Genomic DNA, 24,360 nt, shown 5'->3' on the forward strand with positions numbered 1-24,360 from the left:
GCAGGTAATGCAGCAATTATGATGCCCATTTTCCAGATAAGGGAAGTGATTATCTTTTCACACAAACAAAACCTTTGGGGTCTTCAGTCATTTTTAAATGGTACATGGGAGTCCTGATACTCCCAGGGCGGGAAAAAATTAGAACAGGGTTTTGTAGGGATGAATGTCGAAAATTATCCATATATATATTTTGAAAATAAAAAGCTATAATTAAAAAAGAAAAATAATTATCTGGAAACTCTTAATAGCTTGTGATTTATAATGAATAAAAATATGAATATGAGCAGGTTTTCAAGACTTTGCTTTGAACAAATTGAGATTTTGAAAATGGTGTTATGTGAATAATTCACTGGTATACACTAGCTTGGTAGTAAACTCCCGGGTACATGGTTCTATAAAGTAAGCTAAATGGCCTTTCAGGGATTCTGAGCCTCTAAAACTCAATATGATTTGACTTTGGAATGCAAACCTTTTCCTTCCAGCTTCCAGAAGCTTCACCTCTCCATAAAATCCATGAACTTTGGTTCACAGGTCTGACTTCCTTAGTTGACCTCCTGGCCATTGAGATTTGATGCCAGGCTCATGGTGAATGGCTGGCCTACCAGGGTACATCTGTCCTACAGAATGGACGAGAAGGGACTGCCAAACTCACTTCATAATCTGGTGTTAGACTTTTCTATATTAAAACCCATTTTTTTGGCCTCCCAATGATTTCTGAAAAACTGGTGAGAAGAGGTCAATAGTGAATATTAGAAAGGATTGCTATTGGTTGTAGGAGGGTGAGGCATTTGGCCGGGGAGCACAGGCATAGGGATTAGTTTTAGGATTTCTTTGATGCAGGGAGCTCCTAGGAAGGGAAAACTCAATGCCCAGAGGCACCTTGAGAATGGAGCAGTCATCCAGTCAGGGTCTCTCAGAGAGAAAAGGTGTCATCTACTCTGCAGGAGCCACACTTTAGTCATTAAGCCAAAACATTATCTTCTCCAGACTTTTGCACCATTCTTCCAAGGGTGAAGTTTGTCCTCAGGACCCTCCTACTTCCTTTCCTCTTGGACCCGCTGCAGAACCCTGGTCTTTCTAAAAATCTCACCCTTCTTCCTACTAGCCTGGCCTGGTTGAAGCTCTAATTTTTCAGAGAACAATCGATTATGTTGTGCTGCTCATTTACACTATGGTATGAAGATTAATAGCCTATGTTAATTTTTCCATGGCTTCTTGCATTTTAAAGAAAAGACTATTAACCCGCAGTATGAGGCTTTGTTAGGGAAATTTCAATAGTTTTATTTAAGGGAGGAAGATACTTCAAGACATCCCTGAAATGTACCAAGTCTGTCCCCCACAGTGAATGAAATGATTGGGATTTGTCTTTTATTCTTCGATCCAAAGAAAATGATATTCATTTTCTTTAAAAAAAAAAAAAACTTCCTTCCACTGTCCTTTCCCTCCTCCTTGAGAAGGGAAGAAATATACTCATACATATAAAGTCATGCAAAACAGATTTCTACTTTATCTATGTCCTAAAAAAAGCAAGAAAAATAAAGGAAGCAAAACCAGTCCCTCCTGCCCCAAACCAAACAAACCCTTCAATCTGTAATTTGAGTTTTCTGTTTTCTGTTTTCTGGAGGTGGAAGTATTTTATGTCATGAGTCCTTTGGAGTTGAAGTGGGTCATTATATTGATCAGAATTACTAAGTCTTTCACAATTAGCCATTTCTATAATATTGCTGTGCTATGTTTTGCAATGTTTTCTTAGGTTTCTCTGAAACTATCCCCTTCATCGTTTCTTACAGTACTCATACACCACAACTTGTTCAGCCACTCTCCAGTTAATGGGCATTCCTCGATTTCTAACTCCTTGACACAACCAAAAGAGCTGCTATTACTATTTTGTGCACATAAGTCCTTTCCCTTTTTCTTTGATCTTTTCAAGATACAGACCTTGCAGTGGTATTGTTGGGTCAAAGAGTATGCATGATTTTATTGCCCCTTGGACCTTGATCCAAATCATTCTCCAGAATGGTCGGACTCATTTTCTTTCTTGAATATCTTTTAATTCCCTCTACACTGGCTGCATTGCAGGATCCCCAGAGTCCCAATTAGCAGGCATTCCAAAGAACTCTTTTCTATTCCTCCCAAATGAGGAAATGGGAAATTAAATGGCTTGCCCTAGGTCTCATCCAAATACATATGGCTGAGCTAGGATTCCATCTCCCGACTCTGACTCCCTTTGTATCACAGCATCTTTCCGAGCATCACTTCCCTTATCTGGAAAATGGGCATCATAATTGCTGCATTACCTGCCCATTGGAACTGTGATGAAGACACAATGAAAAATCAATAACAGAAAGCAACTAGAAACTGTTGTGCTAATGTCTGCTGTTCTATACCAAAAACATGGTATAACATTGCTACAATTATAACTTCAACCCAGCACAAATAAAAGAGCTTTTTATCTGTCTTCAAACTGAAGGGTACCTCCTCCCTGCCCATTGTTTACTCTAATAGCTGAGGCTAAGGTCACAGCTCCATGTTGATGAGGTGATGACAGATGGCATACTTGGCCAGCATCACTTTAATGGTATAAAACAGGGAGGAGCAGGTCCTGAAGCTTTCACTGCCCACCCAGCACAGGGAAAGAAAAACATGGAGGGAGGGAGGGAGAAATAAAAGGAGGGAGCTGTGCTCCCTGGAGGCAGTGATAACTAATCCGAGTTGTTGTGGTATGGCTAAGAAACCCAGTGAGAGGGCATCCTTAGAGACAAAAGAAGATGCCCGTTGTGCCTCTGAGGGGGTCACCCAATTGTTTTTACTATGCCAAGAGACAAGGACACATGCCCAGCATGTGCTTTCTAAGAGAGCCACCAAGAAAATATTCTTTGGGGGCAGAGGTTTCTTTTGTATTACCAGCTGGAGAGCATCACTGTCTAATACCTAGGTATTTAGAATCAGAAAAATGCTCTTGGTTTGGGGAGCTAAGTCTTTCATAAATACTGCAGAAATGACCTTTTTCTTTAAAGGAAGAGTTTGTGTAGACTTTAGTTAGGGATGTTATTTATCTCTGATTCACAGTCATCTTATTTCTGACAAACTAAATAAAAGAATGTCAGCAATTCATATAATGGAGTCAAACGCAAATTTTAAAAAGATACAGATCAAAGTTTAAAAAAAAGACATTTTACAAGTATCCAAAAAGGATCTGAAGGTCATTGGCAGAGGCGATGTTTCCTATTGCATATGCTAAAAAATGTCACGAAACAAGAAAGTAAATGATTCTTTGTCCATTTGGGAAGGACTGCACGCATAGGACATCACTTTATCATCTTAATTCCTAAGTGAAATAGAAATGACTAACAAGTAGTTCTCAAATCTTTTAGTATCAGGACTCCCACGCACCATTTAAAAATGACTGAAGACCCCAAAGGTTTTGTTTGTGTGTTCTACCTATTGAAAATTTCCATGTAAAATGAAAAGTCTTAGTGTTACTATAAACAGTGTTTTGACTTCACAGATTCCTGTGAAAGGGTCTCAGGGACCCCGGATCACACTTTGAGAACCACTGGTTTATATATACACTTATTTTTTAACTGATTCTAAAATGAAATGAAGACAAAGTTAATAGAATGACAAACAGTGCCTGGATTGGTGGGTCCAGGTTTTTTGATACCTCGGTGAGGTCCGAAAAGAGCGCCTGGCTCGTGTTCCGTCTCAGTGTATCCCAGTAGCTTCTGGAGATGAGTTCTCCTGTTTTAACCACCTGTAGAAGTTTCAAGAGGCACAATTGAAATCTAAAGTGGAATCCCTGAGAATGAAAGCTCCCACTCTTGAAAGTTCTAACCAACTTTCAAAGAGAAGAAAACCATTCTAACAACCTTTGGTTGGGGGCTGCACAAAATGTTCTTCTATCACCATGCTGATTAACCTGAAGAACTCTCAGTAGGACAATGGTTTCTTTTTGATTACCTGGCTGGGCACAAAGTGGCTTTGTCAGAAAGAATCAGCCCCTCTTTCTTTTAATATGAGTATGACAAGAAATGTCATTGCTAGTCATTTATGACATGGAGAATGCTCTGAGATCATGGACAAATGTTGCTTCATCAGGGTGATTTTCAAAGGGATCCCCCCTAAGGGAAGGGATTCCAATTGATCTTCAGAAAACCCATCTTATAAGTCACAGCCTCAGCAGGAAGAAATACTGCCCCTTCAAGGGGATAGAAGATGGCCCTCTTGCCCCAAGCCCCCTGGCTGTCTCCCTTGCTGCAGACAAAGGGTCGCTTGTGCTGAGAAGCCCTCCTGATAGAGAGCTGGCCTCGGTCAGTCTGAAGGCCTCGTCCCAGCCCAGCCTCTGACTCAGGCTGAGGGACCTGGCTGGGCAGGTCACAGAGCCCCTCAGGACCCCCTCCGAGCAGCGCTCTCTGACCGTAAACACACACACAAGGTGCTGGTTGGTGGGACACAGGTCACAGTATACACAAATAGGTACATGTATGTAATATACACAGGTATATATGTATACATACATATACACACAGAGACAATGACAACAATGACACGTCCTTTATGTTGGAATGTAACTGAGAAGATTTCACCAGATCTCTGGGGCTTTTGTTGTTGTTTGTTAGCTGACTCTGAAAATTGCCCCCTTCCCTGCTCCCCCCTCTGAAAGCAGTGCTCTGATGCTGTACCTCAGTCCAGAGGCCACTTCTGGGCCCTGAAGACTGGGCCAGAGGCCTGAAGTCAGGCATTGAGGTCCAAGTGGGAGAGGTACCATTCAAGTGCAGGCTGAGGGACAATTGTAGATGCCTGGGGAACCAGCCCCGCTTAGTTCAGAGAGCACCATCCCCAGGTATGGGACAGGCACAGGAATGCCCAAGGCCTTCTGACACAGGGTGGAGGGAGCTGCTATCTGTGATAACAGAGGGAGAATTGAATTGCAAAAGGAGGAGAGGCACTGTCTCTTCCCCCAAAGCTTGCAGGTTGTGTTAATAGGGATGTGGTATCCAGAATTAGGGTGGAATCAGGGTCCCGCTCTGCCCTGCCCTGGTCGGGGCCATCGGGGCCCTGTGCTCAGTTTTGGGCATCCCCTGTGCTTAATGCACCAGTTAGCCTGGTATGAGGACTTCAAATCATGTGATATGAAGACTGTCTGAAGGAGCTAGGAAGCCTAAAGGCTTAGGAGCCAAGATTTTAAAAGTGCTGACAGCCTGCTATTTATGAGAGACAATGTCCTTACTCTCTCTGGCCCCAAATCAGTAGTTTACAGGGATACGAGTTGGATTGGCTTCTTGGTAAGCAGCAGGTTTCCCCATACCTGAAGTCTTCAAACACAAGCTGGGCGCCTCTCCCCTGATGGGGAATTTTGTAGAAGGGAGTTTCTCCTTAGGCATGGGGTAGATTTTAAATCTGTTTTGGGTCGAAGTCTGTGAATCTGTTTTTCCCCAGTACTTAAGACCCTGATATCCCTTACTATGATCATGGTACATTAACATGGATAAACATATCTGACAGTGGGAAAGAGAGGGAGAGCCATGGGAGGTCTGAAGGAGGATGAAAGAAGAGCCACTCTTGGTATTGGGGACAACGAACCAATTGGGGAGGAATGCTCCCGAGAAGGCCTCACTGAGATTTTGTAATCAGTGTGGCTTTGTGCCTTCCTCTGGCTCCCCTGAGCAGCCCCGGAGTGGATGTGGAGGTGAAGAGTGGCAGTAATCCAAGGGTGGGTCTGGCAAAGCATGACAGGTAAGATGGTCAGGGGATGAGGACCTCAAGAAGAGGAGGACAGTGCAGGGATGACCTGATGGATTCACCGACGGTTTGAGATGGAGAGGAAAATTCAGCTTGTTTAAAAAAAAACAAAAAAACAAAAAAACAAAAAACAAAGGCCCTGCAGAGGCCACTAAGCCTTCATCTGAGGAGACAATGCTGGTCTGCAGCAGGAAGTGGGACCTTCTGTGTTGTCTCTCTCTGGGAGTCCCTGACCTGTCTTGACCCTTCACCCTTCCCTCTAACCCAAGCACCATATTTGAATATGACAATCAATTCAGAACAATATAATCAAAAAATCACTAAAAAATTCCATGCAATAAATGTTTAAAAACTCTCAGAATGTCTTTGCATTTGTTTTCTGGACTGAAATGAGATTTCCTTGTATGCCTGTACTTTATAAGACTTATCACTTCTTTCTCAGCAAACTCCCCAACCTCCCCAATGAAAGTTAAGAAATTCATACAATTAATCAGTTAATTCAAAAAGGAATTGAGATCCTGCAATTAACTTCAACATCATGCTGGTTGAGATCATGCAAATTAAGTCTTTTCTTTAAACTATATCTCATGTATTAGAATTAAGACTTTTGTCCTGGTTTAACCTAAAATCAGATAAAGACAACACTCTCTGTTCTTAAAATTGAGATCCATAAAAATGCTCGCTTTTGTGATGGTGACAACGAGGAAGATGCTTTTGCTGCTCCCATGGGTCACACTCTGGATTCTGCTTCCCAAAATGCTTTGGGAATCCCTTTCAAAGTGTGCCAGGTTCCTTGGAGGAAGTTAAAGGATCTTGGGTCTGACTGTGAGGGCCCTCATAATACAAATCCAGGGTCTTGTAACATAAATTGGCTGTGGCCCTGTCCCTGTCCAAGGGAAATTGGCTGTAACTTGTGTGAGGCAGACTCTTCAAGACTTGGGTTTTTTCCCAACAGTGGCATCTGAGACAGTGGAAAGAGATTATGCATCCCAGTACTTGCTTGAACATGTCCTTGAATGCAGATGCTTCTATTGCCTGGCCTGGCTGGCTGGTGTCCAGTTAAATACAGAAAAGACCAAGGGACAGACAAGCTCTGCACCTGACAGCTCTCTAATACTGCCGGGTCAGTAACAAGAGATTCACTAAAAAAGATAAGGAGGAGTTCGCTGAAGACTACCCTTGTGATAAGCTGCGGGCCCTGGGCTGCGGGCCGTCACAAACTTATCAGTCAGCCAGGCACTGTGAGCTCTGGCAAAGGGGGCCACAACACAAGTCCTGAGCATTTGGTTCTTTGATATGGCAATAAACTCCTTGGGAGTTTATTGGGAGAAGACAAGAAGATGGAGCCAAATTCTGGGAAAGGGGAACAGGGAGAAGGCATTTATATGAATTCTGAATTTGAGAATCCCTTGTAAAATTCATGCCGCAAAGTAATCATATTCCTAGTCTTCTATCTTCCATCCCCCCACCTCTTAGGGGGTAACTTTTCAATTTGTTTAATCTAAACTCAGAGCCAACTTTCTCCATCCTTGATATTAGGCTCTATAACCACCCAGTCCTTAAAAGGGTGGCCTAATGGTAAGGAGAGGCTCCTTCTCTGTTAGGAAACAATTTTGTCACCCCGCCCCCTCCCCTACCCCAGCAGCCCTCTGCCCCCAGCCCGGTGAGATCCAGAAACATAAAGAACATTGAGAGGGTTGGTACATACATTATTAGGAGAGGCATGGAGTCCATAAAGTTGAACACGCTGACATACAGCACAAAGGGCCAAATGAAGGGTCACATTTCAGAACAGCAACAGGAAAAGGAAAGATGACAAAAGAGTCTATTAGGAATTAGGGTAAATCATTCAGCTCCATTCTAACAGCAGACACAGTCAAGAAGGAGATAACCTTTAACACTGTAAGGCAGCGGGGTTTCTTTTTGCCGATAGTTGCTATGAAATCATTTTACTGGGGAGATCGTCTCCACTGTGGGCAAACTCCTTCTAAAGCTGGGGTGGCCTTGAATCGCACGTGATGTCACCAGACTGCAGCTATGGGGATCATGGTGACGCTCTTAGGGATGTGGGAATGCCTCACTGTATCTGGGAACTCACTACAAGTTGGTAGCAGCTTGGGAGCACTTTTGGGAGCTCACACTCTATGAAGAAATTGTGACATTAACAATATCAAAGGGGGATCTTCAGGCTGTATGAATGAATGTAGTACGTGAGCTTTGAATGTAAAGCTTTCACTGATTTCTATTTAGCCAAAAAACCTGAGGAGTTTGTAGAAAATTTTAGACTCTGTGAAGTGGGAATTTATATCCACCAGTTCAGGGCCAGTGGGGTAACAATTTACTTTCATACTTTCATAACCCTCTAAAGAAAGGTTTGCTAACATCTCGAACAATATATACAGGATTGAGAGCAGGGATACGTCTGCCACTGGAGCAGAAAATTCCCTGGTGTGGGGCAGACAATTAGATTTCGAGACGGCCAGATTCTAGATATGACACTTCTCATCTTGGGCAAGTTACCACCGCTCGGGTGGCATTTGTAAAATGAGGGGGCAGCATTATAAGACTGCCAAATGTCCCTTTAGCTCTATCCCTAGGATGTGCTGAAGAGAAAAAGCTCTGGGCAGACTTGGGAAATTACAGTTTCCATTCAGCACTAGAAACATTTATTAAGTGCTAGGGGACACTGGGGACACAAGGGCTGAAACAAAAGAGCCCTTGCCTTCAAGGACAGGGGAAGAAGGGACTGAGAAGGCAGTCTAGGATAATTTGAGGAGGGAAGGAACACAAATACTAAGGGTAAGGAAAAGCCTTGCTTAGGAGGGGAGGACACCTGAGCTGAGCAGTGAAGGAAGCTAGGGAGTCTCAGATGTGGAGCTGAGGAGGGACAACATGCTAGGAAGGAGGGGCAGTCTGTGTAGTGGGCACATAGAGATGGGACATAGAATATCCCGTGCAGGAAGGACCATTTTCTTGCATTGTAGAGGACCTGAAAGGGAACAACCTGAACTGTCGAGGAAATAGAGGAAGCAAATAAAAGACTAGTTATTGGGGTGGGAAGTCTCTTGATCAATGCAGATTCAGAAGTAGTCCACCTCTAACTTTGGAGATGTCTTAGAGAGCTACTGGAGGCTTAAGGAAATTAGGTGACCCATCTGTGGACATACAAATAAATATCAGTGGCAGGACTTGAACTCAGATCTTGCTGACTTTAAGCCTACTTTTAAGCCATGACACTAGAATGCATTTAAAGGTGCATTAAAGCAAGAAAATCCCTTAGTTACCCATACTAGATAATATCTTGTCAGCCCAATTCCTGTGTCTAGTTAAAAGTAAATTGTTTAACCCTTCCCTCCAATTTTCATTAATTATGAGAAGTTTCTCCTGGCTATTTTGAATTGGTCTCTATTATAGTGAATAACAGTATGAGAATTTTTGTTAGTTGTGTCCGAGTGCCTTGGGATCATTTGAGTTATTCACAAATGCACCAGACCTAAAAAGAGGAAGAGGGATACAAGTCCATATGAGCCTCTGAGAGTAGAGTAGACCTACATTAGTGGAGGAAATGAAATCCCACTTTCTTCAAAAATCAGAGTACTCAAAACTACTTTCAAAGTATCCTCCCTGACATGTGTGTGTATAGACACACATGTATATATATGCATTCACATATATATATGTATATCCATAGATATCCATGTTATTTTAAATGTCAAACCACTGAGAGTAACTAGCAATCTGCTAGTTCTTTATTATGCTGCAGCAGGAACATCAGGTCTCTGTTATTTGTTCCACTGACTGAAGAGAGCAGTGTTGGCCTAGAGACTGCATTCCCTTTCCAGCCGAGTTTTTGCCCTCATTGCTCCCATGCTTGTGGTCCTTTTCCTCTTTAGCTTCTCTTAGGAGAATCCCACAAAGTCCCATCAACACTCTCTTCTCTTCCTACCCATCAAAATGCTCAGTATTCATCCTGTATTGGGGAAAGGAAACTCTGGCAAGAGAGAAAGAGTCGCATTTTTTCCAACTGCATTTCTAGCTTCTAGCTTCTGCTTGGGCTTCAGCACTCTCAATAAGGAGTTCTTGAATTGCACTGGGGACAGTTCCTCGTGCTCTGGAGCAATGGTCTTTAAAGTAGGACTGTGGCCTGTCCCTAAGGGTCACCACTGTGAGTGATGAACCAGTCAAAGGGTAGGACGATGGACCATGTCCCATGCCAACCTCCCCATGACAGTCAACCATGAAGGTCGTTTCCAACATTACCTCCTACCTCCCCTATGGTAACCTTATGACAATCTTAACCTTCCCACTTCCCTGCAGTTCTTCTGCAAGTTCCCAACCCTTCTCCTCTTTGGAGACGGGCAGGGGCCCCTCAGGAGGGTGTGATTTCCTTCTGAGTGGAGCAGCTCCACGGATGCCACCAGGAAGACTCTCTCCCCAATCCTTGTGTGCCGAGAAATCTTGGTGAGAATAAATGACTCAAAAGGCTGGAGACCATTGCTCTAAAGCACTGTGATTAGGAGGCCTACCATTTAAGCCAGTGGCTCAGTATAGGGAAGGACCAAGAAATGGCCCTGGAGGCAAGAAGTGGATGCCCCTCCTGGGCTGGCTCTCAGCCCTTTTGGGCCTTGGTGGTTGCTCTTCTGGACATCCTAGAGCTAAAAACCCGACCTTCTGGTGATGACCTTCACTGAACTTGGCAGAGATGGAACTTAAGACCAAGCAACTCAGTCTAGCTCAGACTGGGGGAGACCAAGGGTGAGAAAGACTTTGGCAGAGGAGACTAAATATAAAATACAAAGCTCCCTAAAAAATTAGTTCACCTTTACATTTTTCCCTGCAGAAGGTCATGTGCTTCCATCAATGCCCTTTCTGATCTTGCTGCTACCAAAAAAGCCTTAATGGCTTCTTATGACTTCTTATGACCGTGACGGACCATCGCTCTGCCCGATAACAAGGCTGGGACTACTGCCAGTGGATGTAGCTGCCGCAGCCCTTGGCAAGGAGCAGGAAAGAGCACTTTAGGGCTCAGGAATGCCATGATTCTCTGAACCAGGAACTGGAGAATGACAAAGGCCTAGTACAGAAGGATAGAAGTGTCCTTACCAACAGTGCACGCTTTTCCTCATCGCCTTTTGCTTCTCTTCTTTCATTTTTTTTCCTGAATATTTCTTGAAGCTGAAAGTGATAACAATCAGGTGTTACACTTCCTGAGGCCTTACTTTTTGCTTGTTAACTATCTTCCCTTACCTGCTCTGATTGCACATTCATTCTCCCTTCAATAACCCTGGAAATGGGCAGGGCAAGGTGTTTCCCCCCCATTTTACAGAGGAACAACTGAAACTTGGGATGAATAATAATGACATGCTGCCGCACTAGAGTACTTTGAACTGGACACAGAATTTTCCAGAATAATCCCTGAGTCACATAGTACAAAGACTGTTACCCCCATTTTATAAATGACAATAGTTCAATGGACCATAGAATAGAAGGTATTTTAGATTTGGGTATTGTTCCTGTGGAGCTCAGTTTCCTCATCTTTACAACAAAGGGGAAGACCCTCTGGAGCTCTCTCATTCAAAGAAGGTTTGGTCTTATGATTTGCTTAGGGTGACATGGCTCATGAGTATGGACAGCAAAATTTGTGTCTTCGGGTCAAAGCTCTGTATAATATAATGTATTGTCCAAAGTCCCCTCAGAGGTCCCAAAGAAGCCAGGCCTCATGAATTCATCAAGTCCAGGCCATGCCAAACTAAGCTTATTTCATTTATTGACAAGGTCCCTGGACTTGTAGGCCACGAGAGTGCTTGTAGATGGAGGTCAGCTATATAACGGTGAAACAATTACTGAAGCCCTTTTACTTCTCAGTGCTCTAGGTAACTCCTTAATATCATTAATAATGATAATGATGATAATAATAATAACAGAGTTAGCTTTGATTTAGGGCTCACTAGGTACCAGGCACTGTGCCAAGCACTTTACAAATATTATTTCATGGATTCTCACAACAAGCCTGGGAAGTTGGGATTATTATGATCCCCATTTTACAGATAAGGAAACTAAGGCAGGCAGAAGTGAAGTCATTTGCCCATGGTCACCCAGCTAATAAGAATCTAGGGTGTCAGATCCTCCTGATTCCAGGCCCAGCCCTCTGTGTACTATAGCGCTCCCAGCCGCCTACAATTGCCAGGAAGGTATCAGTTCTTCTCCACAGGTTACTACACAGAGGTCACTGAAATATTAATGACTGTATTTTTAAAAACCACCTTAAAACTTACTACTTTCTAAGTTGTGTTTGACCTCACCAGCACTGACGTAATGTGAAATGTCCAAGACCTGTTGTAAGCTTTGCAGTAAGCTGCCTCAGAGAGCCTGGCTGCTGGCGATGAGCCCAGGCCTTCCTGGGTCACTTCTGGGGCTGCAAATGGGAATAAGGGAAGCTCCGGACACAGTCTGCCTGCCCTCGTGGGATACAGTTTGTAGACTAGCCTCTGGGTCAACAGCAGCGGCCGTTAGAGCATGCTATGTCTCTGAGGGCTCCAAACCATCCAGTTCCTTAGAAGCCTTGTTTGGACAGTCGTGGACAAGGGGGGCACTGCCATCCCAGTGCCAGGGCTTGCCCGAGGGCTTACACATTACACCTCTCCTCTAGGAGATTCTACAACAAGAAAGGTGTTTTCTGGTGTCTTTGGAGGGAGGGTTATATTTACAGGCTCAGTTTCTATAGGTCTTCCATTACTTAACTGTGTAGGAGTTCTCCTAAGATACATTGCCATGTTGCAAAACCAACAGCTTGAGCCAGAAGCTGTAGGTCAGGGAAGTGAACTGGTAGTGTATTGGGCATTTTAATGTATGAATTAGCTTTTTTTTGGACATATCAATACACTAATTAAGATACAGGTGTGAGATTTATCAGACCAGGATTTTAGGTCATTAGGGATAAGACCAATCTAGAATTATCACTGAAGAATAACAGATAGGACCTAGTGTAGCGAAAGTTGGAAATATCTCCTAACATTGCAATGCTGAGCCGTCTGGGGGACAGTGAAGCCCTCTTGAGTGAATGGCAGGTACGGAGCTCAGGTGTGAGGAATAAGGGAGTGGTTACAAAAAGCTTGGCTTGGGACAGCCTACTTTGGGGACAAAGATTTGCCCATTAGCAGATTAAGAGAGAAGGGAGTCAGTTCAAGACAGGAGCTTGTATCAACTCAGGAAGATGTGCATATAGATACATGCAAGTGGTAACTCAAGTTAAAAGGGTAGTTAAAATCAGTAGGCTGGGTAGTGATGGTGGTTGGGAAGACAAGTGCCAGTGAAGGTGACTAAAAAAGGCCGTAGAGAGAATCTCAAAAACTAAGGTCAGGCAAATAGACAGGAAGAAGGACTGTAAAGGAAAAAAACAAGGATTACCGGGATCACCCCCTTTCCCTGGGACTCAGTTTCCTCTTCTGTAAAATGAGGGGGGGGTTAAGGTCCTTTCCAGATCTAAATCTCTGGACTCAGAGAGGTATGTGCACATATGCTTGGACACTTCTGTGATTGACAAGAGGTCAGGAGTGACCCAGCAGGCAGGAAGATGCTCCAAGGACATGATGGAGTATAGCTTTAAAGAATAGTGTGGTTTGGGAAGGAAGGGAACATGACAGACAAATACAACATGCACTAATCAGAGGGGAGGTTGGCCATATTATAAACATGCATCATGCATGAAACAAAACTACTAAAAATAACCAGCTTTCACTGAGGGGCTATGGCAGCAAACCAAAGGACAATCTTTTCATGCACAGAGTGTGACCCTATTTCAATTTTCTCAGCCATAGTCTGTATGTAGAAATAGCAATATTTTCTCTAAAGTTTAAAAAATTATTATCTGTGTATTCACATGTGCAGGAGTGACCATGCATGTGTGCAGGAATTAAATACACACAAATGTAGAGTACTCAAGCACATTATAAATATTAGCAAATATGAAAAATAAGGGTAATCATTTCATACATATGCAATTGAGACCTTTCAAATTCCAGGACATATTTCAATACATTTTCTTCCTATTCTATTGTACTGGATAGCATTCAAACATAAAAATGAAATAATGGACTATTTTAACAACGATCAAAGGCAATACTAATTTACATACCACCAAAAACTCCTTTTTATCCACCATCTCATTGCCATCAGTATCAAACATATTGAAAGCTATTTTAAAACCTGCATGAGGCTCTGCCAAAAGAGTAGAAAAGGGATCCATGAGATCAGTACAATGTATTGTAAGCTATAAAATGCATGTCAGTTATGAGCAATAACTCATTTTTCATACATACAGACTTTCAAACACCAATTCTCACAGTCACCATACCGTATGCATTTTATGCATATGTTTCTCTAAGGGATGGGGTTCCCAGCATCCCGAGTCACAGAAGGCCTAGGATGAATCACAAGGTGTTAATGAGTTGTTAAACTGAGACTTGGAGATACTGAAAGCCTGTGGAGAGACTCCTGTGGAGACAAAGAATGGGATTTCTCTCTTCTTGGTACTCCACCCACATCAGTCTTGAATGGAAGTTATTAGATCAGGAGGAAATATTGTATCTAGCAGAAAACTGAGATAAAGAGTCATAAGTACAGAGAGATAGTCCCTCGAGAGAATAAGAAGCTTCAAGGAATATGAATTCTAGCGATTCAGAGTGGGACTATGGAAAGGAGCAGAACCTGAGCAAAACATTGCAATCAAAGGGAGATGCGTGGAATTGCAAGGGCGTTGACTCTATAAAAAGAGAAAGGCCTTTTAGATCCAGCAATACCAGAAGTTGTGGGTGTCTTTGTTTACATGTATAAACTACTTATCTACATCACTGATTTGTGTTTGTCTACATTTGTTGGAAAATATCCCCAAGTTTTAAAGAGGAATTGTTTTCTAATTCCTGTTCTTGCTATGTTATCTGAGTAAATGCCTTTGCTGAGAGATAATTATAGTCGATGGGCTGATGTTAATGAGAAGCAAACTGGTATGGGCTCATGAGATACAACAGTAGGAATAGCCATGAACAGGGACCCTAGAATCTGAAGTGGTAGTAATCCTTTGGGTTTGTAACCTACAATTATAAGCCTGAGTTGGGAGAATAATTCAGGAGGGATGTTACCTTTCTATTTAGCATACTGGCAAATATTTTCCTAAAAGAAAAGTGACTGAGAACTATAGGAAAACAAGTGAAGTCAGGAAGGAGATTTGCAGATCACCTCTCCAGTTGCCATTTTATAGGACTAGCATATGAGCATAGACACACATGTAACAATGATACATCTATTTATGACTAGGATAAAATACAGTGACAGTTCTTTGGAAGAAATTTTTTAACTATATGGTAAAATAGTACAGAATAGTTAGGGATGTTTTTTAAGATACCTGATAATGGTGAAAATCTAAATTTATTAAATACTGAAATAATACTAAATTTGGAGAATACCAGGAATATATGTAATAGATATTTTAAATGCATATATAGACATTTCAAAGTGTGTATGGCATTTCACAGATGAATCTGCTTGTCTGACTACTTAGGAGATATAATGTCATATATAGGAAATAGTGAGTGAACCAGCCAGACTGGAGCTAATTCTATCTAAAATGAACACTATATAACCATATTATGAAAGAATTTTAAATGCCAAAGTATCTCTGTTTTATCTTAAAGGCAACAGGGAGCAGATGAAGTTTTTTGAACTGGGGAATATAAAACTTTAGTAATATAAAAAGTTTAGCCTGGAGAAGAAAAGGATAATGGGGAAAAAGTGTAAGGAGAAGGGAATTTATCTTTTCCTTCCTTAGTTTATACAATCATAGGAACCAACAAAGGACACAAGGTATCAAGATTTTAATAACTAGGGGGAATACGAACATCTTTCTTTAAGTGAATCAAAAGGAATAACATGATTGGCTAGGCTGAGCATGGGCCATGCCCCTTTAAGCTTTAAATTGTTAAGCTCTGGAAAGAGCAGTAGTTCAGGCAGGTGCAGGCCAGGAGCTACTTATAGACAAGCTAGAAGGTTTTTCTGTCTATATAGGCCACACTTGCTGTAATCCCACATGTCTTTTAGGATAAGGACATTCCAATGCCTGTCTGTCTTTCTTTTTTTTCCTTCCTTCTTTCCTTCCTTCCTTCCTTCCTTCCTTCCTTCCTTCCTTCCTTCCTTCCTTCTTTCCTTCTTTCCTTCCTTCCTTCTTTCCTTCCTTCCTTCCTCCCTCCCTCTCTTCTTCTCTCTCTCTCTTTCTTTCTTTCTTTTTCTTCCTTCCTCCCTTCTCTCTCTCTCCTTTTCTTTTTCCTTTTTTTTTTTTTTTGCTGAGGCAATTGGGATTAATTAAATTAATAAATAAATTTAAAATGGGATTAATTAAATTAATAACAATTGCCCAGAGTCACACAGCCAGGAAGTGTTAAGTGTCTGGGAGCAGATTTGAACTCAGGTCCTCCTGACTTCAGGGTTGGTGCTCTATCCATTGAATCACCTAGCTGCCCCACCACTCTGTTTCTTAACATTCTTTCTATGGTAGAAAGGAGAAAATTTTCTCTCCTTCCCACATCTATTTTGGTAATAGCTAGGAGAGTGATCCATCCAGAAAAAGAGATCTTAGCTGAGAAGTTGGAAAGTTAATCTAAGAGACATAAACTCCAGAAAGACATTGGTAGAGAGGAAGTCACTAGAGGGAGAAAGAAGTGTTGAGAGGCATGATCTCTAGCAGTAAAAAAAGATTTGGCTATACATCCTAGAGAGTTCTCTTTATCAACAGAAAGCTGAATTATGGAAAAAAACAGTCCTTAGACACTATGCCTAGGGGTAGCTTTATGAGGTCTTGATTAAAGACCAAAGTACTTGTAGGTTCCATAATATAGAAACTTTAGCTGCATGTTCCCTATCTGAAAGTTTTCATACCACTGTATTCCTGTTGCCAGGCTATGTATATTACTGGGAGAGAGCACTCTAGGTTTATGGAGAAGAGATGGAGGGAGGGATGTTTTGTAGTTATTGTTCTTACTATTCAATATTTATAAATGCTTTTGTATAGAAAATAATTGTGCCTTTTGGCTAATTGTTAATGGGAGGCATACTGGTAAGAGCGCTTATGCTATAGTTTTAGGAACTGCTACCCATAGTAGAACTTGGGAGAGTAGGAATTCCATCTAGGGATCGAGTCAGTGAGTGCAAACTGAGGAATAGTTTAGAAGGTGATACTACATGTGATAGTTGTGATCTTCAAAGTATTAGAAAGAATTAGATCCAGAAGGCATTTCACTTCAGTGAAATGAATTTGGAATTCAGGGCCCAAATGTGCCTTTGCTCCCTGAATGATCTTGGGTAGTTCCTTAATTGCTTTAGGACCCCAGTTTCCTCATCTGTAAAATAGAGAAGTTATATCCATTTCCCTCTGAGGGACCTTGCCACTTCAATTCAACTATCACGTGATCCTAGGTTGCTAAGAGGCAGTTTTTGCTTGATGTAAGAAGATGAAACTTTCTTCTTGTTTGGAGGACTGATAGAGATGGTACAAAGTGAGTTAGGTGCCTTTGGCAGTGGCCTAGTCCTCTCTCTAGAAGTATTCAAGCAGAATCTGGATGAGCACTTGGTAGAGATATTGGAGACAGGGTTCTTGACAGGGCAAAGGTTGGACTAAATGATCTCAGAGATTTCTCTCAGATCTGAGAGTCTATGGAGACCAGGAAATTCTAAAAAAGCCCTTTGAGTTTAGGATAAAAGTGCCTCCCTTTCCATCAGAGAAGTTTTGACTATTCTGCTGCTACTTCTGCTTCTACCTTTATAGCATGTTTTGAGATCATCCAGAACTTTACATTATCTCATGAAGATCTCATAATCCCTCTATGATAGAGATATTATGCAAAAAGTGAGTCTATGAGGAATAAGTGACTGGCTCACCCATCACTGATCAATTGCACAGCTAATAAGAATCAGGGGAAAAACATAAACCCAGATCTTCCGTCATCCTCAAAGTCTTTCACTCTATCCATCAGCCCACATTGTCTTAGCTTTAAAATACAGATAGTTGATTCAGTGAATTCAATTTTTTTAAGGTCCATAACTGTGTTTATTAAATGTCAAGGAGAGAAAAACCAAGAGTCTGAATGAGTTTTTATATATTTCCAACTGGAATTCTGGACATAATGTAGATAACCTAATGCTACATTTCAAAAATGCAACTAATTGTCTCTGTTTAGAAACCTAAATTTGAATCCTTAGTCCAAATTTGATACTCAAAAGAGAGATGGTGAGGCTGTTTCCCAGAATTTATTAATAATCATTCTTCTTTGTAAACAAAAATCTTTGGTTAAAAAAAATCCCTCAAAGCCCTGAAAATTTAGATTGTAAAATTTTTAATGTCCAGGAGGAAATAGTAATAGAATTTCAGTACAATCTTAAGGTGTTGGCAGCAAAGCCCAAACATTTCCTTATTTATTGTTTAAATTCCATGAATCTGGATGCCTATCATCATTAAAAAGACTTAACAGATAAAGCCAGCATAAGGGAAAAGAAGGCCCTGGTGATAACATAGTCTCCGGAAGAATCTTTAACAATTTTGTTAAAGGAATGTCCTATGAAAGAACAACAGCTTTCAAAACTATTTGTTATACTCTCAGTTAACTTGTAAAAAGCTAATGAAATATTAACCAAAATAGGTATGGAAAGACTAAAATCAGATATAGCAGATAATTCTTAAGGCTGTGATTTCATTTAAGTATCCCAGCATCAAGGAAATTGGAAATGCTGCAGTCTTGTGCACAGGTAGTCGCCTCATCATGTACCTAAAGGTTTAGAGGTTCCAGCAGTTAGGAATCTAAAACAAAAATAGCCAGGATAAAAGAGTCCTTAAACTTTCTCATACATCTCCTTCACCCCACACCTTGCCAACCAAGAAACTGAAAGGGGATGAATAATATACCTTAGGCTCTCAAGAAGAAAATTTGAAGTATCCTTCAAAGAACTCTTCCTTTTTTTTTTTTTTTTTTGAAATATTTGACCTTTCCTTTTAAGACAACTATGTTTAAAAACCCTATCTTTATATTTGTCATTATCTGAATTTAATAATGGGAAAGGTTTCAGGCTCCCACCCTCCACTGCCCTCCATTGTCTAAATCTGCATTGGCAACACTTATAAATCAGAAAACTTTGCTTAAGACCAGGCCTATTATAAAAATAAGTTTTCTAAACTTTTTAAGGCAACTATTCAAAAGAAATTTCAAGAAAGAAGAGAAGATTGTCCCCTTGTAGGCATGGGTGTTGCTGCCTCCCAGATCAGTGCTAAATCTGGTGAAGTAGATTTGCAAATACAAATGGAAAGAAAGTTAACATCATCAGTATTATTTGGCAGTGGAGAGAATGAAAGTAAAACAGAACAACAGGTGATAGCTGGAGGAGCACGGTGTTAATACATATTAAAGACTCATGTTTCTAGAGCACCAGAAGGTTCATGAAGCATATAGGGTCATTGCTACACAGTCCACACAGGTCCCATAATGCCCTGCTATTTCAAGGGACAGTCTTAGGATGGTCGATTTCTATACTTTAGCATTCTTTCTCATGTGGCTGTCACTGCTACGGGACTGGTTCAAAAATGAGCTTGGGTTTAGTGCTAGAAGGGACCTCAGCTAGTAAAACTCTTTCATTTTACAGAGGAAGAAATGAAGACTGTCACTTGTCCCAGTCCCCCTACTAGTGAGTGACAGAGTGGGGATTTGAACCCAATTCCTTTGGTGCCAGCCTTCCTTCCACTACACCACTTCACAGCTTATTGTGTGTACAGTGTGATGATTACCACCCCTTCCCCATCTATTTGGTCTTCCTTACCTTTGTGGATCCTGTTCTCATAGGTCCGGTTACTCCAACTTTAGGCATTCTATGACCTGTTTCCTTTGTATTACCTAACGTAAATCCTCAGGCCTCCCTCCAGGTGTTCATCTTGATATGCCCCTGGTTTTATACTAAGTTATTTGGAAAGGCTCAGTTGCAGATGGCTCAAAGGGTCTAACAGCTTATGACAACTTGGACAGACCATCTAGTAAGTTGTAGCAGGTCTGTGATCTGTATGGATAGAGGGAAAACCTATTCCTCAAAATCACGTATCCTTCAAGCACTAAAGCATTTGAAAGGTCTGACTGATGTCAAGAATCTGAATCCCCCTCTTCTCTCATTCTCTTAATGGTACCACTATGCTTCCTCCGCCATGGCCACTGGCCATCCTAGAACAATAGTACATCAACTCACTGGCTTTTTCCCCAGACTTTTATCGTTTCACTAGGGCTTCTCATTCTCTTGTACACATCAATGTTTATAACAAACTGAACATAATACCCTGGCACCTGCATGCCAGGCCACTCACAACAAGCGGTATTCAGCCTCTGGCAATGCTCAGATCCCTCCTGAGAGTTAGCACAGATTCAGCAGGAAGAGTCAGTCTTACCAAGCCTGAGATCCTCCTAGTGCTTTCCCTCTGCCTGTCATTTCCAGGCTATCCTGTGACTTAGCTTGTTTCTATGTATTTCCTTGTTGTCTCCCTCATTAGATTGTGAGGATAGAGGCTGCCTTTTGCCTTTCTTTGTATCCTCTGTACCCTTAACACTAAGCACAGTGCCAAGTATATGACACTTAATAATAAATGCTTCTTGACTGGCTTATAAGACTGACCCCATGGACCCAAATTCTAGAACATATATTTCTGAATTCCTACAGTGTTTGTCATTATTGTAAATTCAAAGACAAAAAGGATACAAGAAGATTCCCACCCTCCAGAAAATCTTGTGATGTTGCATGTGAACTTGTAGGCTCCTCTGGTGGGATTTGGGAGCTCTCCTAGAATGACACTTAGTAGTCTTGACCAAATGCTTTGGAATTTGAATTCTACCCCATGCCACAAGGCTATTGGGAATCTTAAATTTGTACTGTTTTGCCCACCTGATTCCCAGAACCCAATGTTTACCCTAACAAGAAAATTATACTTACTTGTTAAAATACATAAAAGAAACAGGTACTCTGTGTAAGAAATTACACCTAAGAAGGAAAAAAATCATCAGTTCCAATTCTTAGAAAATAGGCACAATGTTATTCTTTTATGTATTAATATAAACACATTTTAGATGACAATGTTATGCCTATAGAAAGAACTATTAGGCAAAGTTCTATAGTAGATGTTAAATTTTAGGTTAGATTAGAATATGATACTTTATGAAATCATAACCAAAAAACTAAATGGATTCTAATCTTTTATTTTCATAAACTCTTAGGTAAAGCTGGGTCAAATTCTTCTTATTGTTTATTAAAACAAATGGAAAGATATATTGTGGGAACTGTGCATATTATTATCATTCTTAGTCATCATTAATTTATTAGCTCTTTATTAAATCTTTTTTATGAATCACACTCAATATATAATATTAACATAAAATCAGCACAGATGATAGAGAACCTAATTTTTTGAGACGCTGCTTAACTGTGCTCAACTCAAGTAAGAGTAAGGCAGGAATAAACTATTGACAATGCTAGATATGTTGCTTAGAAATGTGATTTCTATTTGGATTCAAAAAGAGGACAGGCTCCAACCGGCAGTCATCCTTCTTGGGGTCTCTTTCATATGTCCAAGCCATGATTTCATATTCCTTAGGAAGGAAAAATAGTTCTTAAATATGGTCTTCCAAAAAAGTGTATGTGTGTCGGGGGGATGGTGGTGGTGGAGATTCAAATAGAAATGTTACCACATTTGAGCAAAGTCTGCTGTTTAGAAGCACTGACCTGTATCTGGGTTCTTGCTTCTGAATTGCTCCAAACAAGAGTAGGATTTGTGACTGGATGGACTAGGTGAAGACTGAGAAGTGAGTCTTTCTCTCTTTTATCAAGGGCTCAATTGCTTGACAAAGGGGTTTCAAGACTTATGACACCATTCACCAGTCATTATTCTTCAGAGCTACCCCTTTCTGTGGATAACTAAAGTAAGGCTGAAGAACTTTTGAGATTTGGAAAGGGAGTTCACCAGGAACCCCTGACAGCTTTCTTGTCTTTTATTTGGATGAAAATATAATGACCTCTTGGCAAATAGTTCTACTTGGCTGTCTTGGGTGACTTGCAAGAAGGATTCTGAGATAGCCACTATGGATTGAGAATGTCTTAAGAGGCCATAAGAATCATTTACAGGAGAAGAAAAGAAAAAACAGACTGAAATGAAGGGAAAAAAGAAGAAAATGTCTGTGTAGTTGGCCCAAGCTCCAGGGCAGTCACAATTTTACTCCAAGAAACAAAAGAAGGATTCTGGAAAGATGGTGGACTAGGTTAGTTAATTTCAGGTTCTTCCTGATTTCCCTCACAAATAGAACAAATTTGTGTGTCAGGATGAATATAGAGTGGTGAAAAATCGAGAAGATTTGGGGCAGAATTAGGATCCTCCTGATACTATGAGAGAAGACTATAAGAGAGAAGAAAGACCCATGGTTGGGATATTAACCCCTGTGACAGATAAATACCTCCCGCCCAGCTCCATAAAAACATCAAGTGGGGACTCCTAGATGAGCTAGGTATGACTGGAGCCTCAGCAGGAACCACAGAGCCTTTCACCCCCCTAACTGTGGAATCTGAGTCTGAGTCCAGGCAGACTGAAGAAACCTCCACTAATTAAGAACACCAGACCCAGCTGCACTACTGGAAGTGGTCTTGGGAGGGAAGGAGGCAGCACATGGTGAGTACAGAAGCAGTAGGGCAACTATAACTAGAGGCTGTTGGCACTTGCTTGAAGGGGGAACTCTTGGTTTGGGGTTTCTGGTCAAAGGAGAGAGAAGTAAAAAAGCTTCTACTCCAAAGACTACCAAAAAATAGCTACTGTCCAGAGAGAATTTATTGAAGAACTCAAAAAAGAATGTAAAAATCAAATGAGAGACATTGAGGAAAATCTAAAAAAAGAAAATAAAAAGCATTCAAAAAAAACAAGAAAACTATGAAAAAAAAAGTCAACCAACTAGAAAAGGAAATGCAGAGTCTCAAGGATGAAAATAACTCTAAAAATTAGAACCAGGCAGGAGGAAGCCAATGAAGCTATGAGAGACCAAGAAATAACAAAAATGATTATAAAGAATTAAAAAATTGTACAGAATGTGAAACATCTTATAAGAAAAATGACTGATCTGGAGAACAGATCAAGAAAAGAAAATCTAAGAATAATTGGATTGCCTGAAAATTGTGACCAGAAAAAGAATCTTGACACAATAATGAGAGAAATAATCCAAGAAAATTGTCATGGAGTGATAGAACAGGAGAGGAAAATAGATACAGAGAAAACCCATCAATCATCACCTCAATGAGATCCTTTGTGGAAAATCCATAGGAACATTACAGCCAAATTTCAAAATCCCCAGATTAGAGAGAAAGTTTTGCAAGAAACAAGAAAAAAACAATTCAAATACATTGGAGCTACAATTAGAATTGTACAGGACTTATTAGCAGTCATAATAAAAGATCAGAGATCCTAGAATCCTATTTACTTCCAATCAAAAGAACTAGGCCTGTGGTAAAAAAATAACATATCCAGCAAAGTTATCTATACTATTGAATGAAAAAAATGGACATTTAACAAATTTGCAGATTTTCAGGACTTTCTATCAAACAAACCAGAACTTAATATCAAAGATCAATTTCAAGGAACTTAACATGGACAAATTGTTAATGTTTTTTTACATGGGAAATGTACAGCATATATTTAAGAACATCAATCACAGGGCTGCTCAAAAGAAAGATTGGGGCAGAATTAAAGTAAAAATAGTAATTATGTCATAAAAATGAGATGCAGAGGAAGAATAGACACAAAGGCATTAGAGGGGCAAGGAAGGCTCATAGTTCTGAAACTATGAACCTAAGTAGGTTCTGAAAACCTACTTACATCCAAAATGGGCTAAATAGACAACACTACATATATACTATGAAGAGTATAGCACCTCCAAAATCTACAAAGAAATAAAGGGGAGAGATGGATGGATAGGGAAGCAAAAGACAAGAGAGGGATCCATGGCTGGGAAGAAGTTAAGTAATAACAAGGCAAGTTAGGAGCAGAATTAAAGCAAAGGGTCAGCAGGGATCAGAAGGATATGTGTGAGGGTATATGTGTGTGTAGGTATGTGTATGTATGTATATATCTACATATGTGTATATAAATATATCCTTTCTTAACTATAGCCTACTTAGAGGTGGGGGTGGGGATGAAAGGAGGAAATAAGAAGTAAGTAAAAAGGTGCACAGCAGAGAACAAAAGAACAATTTACAAGGAAATAAAGAAAAGATGAACATTCATAAATATTGCTTTTTTTACTAATATAAATATACTTTCTTGAACTAGTAAGTTGTTGCTACATATTTTGAATCCTCCCTGATGTTCTGCTGGGCATATGAAAATGTTCTCTTTTGTTTTGTATTCCTTTTCTGTTTTTCTCTCTTTTTTTATTCTGTTTCTTCAAATAAAATAAATTTGGAAAAAATATTAAAAAAGGAAAAAAAAAGTTTGCAAGTAGATATTCAGGCCTAGATAGGAAGTAAAAACACCACTTTCAAGAATACCTTGAAGTACCAGGTGCCTTCCAAGCT

General features: G+C 40.6%; 1 protein-coding gene across 1 annotated transcript in view; it reads right to left on the reverse strand.

The window, feature by feature from the left end:
• MICU3 (mitochondrial calcium uptake family member 3) overlaps window positions 1-24,360 on the reverse strand; it is a 97,608-nt gene that overhangs the window by 26,154 nt on the left and 47,094 nt on the right. The window contains exons 5-9 of the mRNA XM_051966473.1: window positions 20,746-20,793; window positions 13,877-13,959; window positions 10,846-10,917; window positions 7,451-7,489; window positions 3,665-3,754 (exon numbers count right to left, since the gene is read on the reverse strand). Coding sequence (XP_051822433.1) covers window positions 3,665-3,754; window positions 7,451-7,489; window positions 10,846-10,917; window positions 13,877-13,959; window positions 20,746-20,793 — 332 coding nt within the window. The remainder of the gene's footprint in view (window positions 1-3,664; window positions 3,755-7,450; window positions 7,490-10,845; window positions 10,918-13,876; window positions 13,960-20,745; window positions 20,794-24,360) is intronic.

The sequence above is a fragment of the Antechinus flavipes genome, chromosome 6 (genome assembly GCF_016432865.1).
Source record: "Antechinus flavipes isolate AdamAnt ecotype Samford, QLD, Australia chromosome 6, AdamAnt_v2, whole genome shotgun sequence".
Classification (NCBI taxonomy): domain Eukaryota; kingdom Metazoa; phylum Chordata; class Mammalia; order Dasyuromorphia; family Dasyuridae; genus Antechinus; species Antechinus flavipes.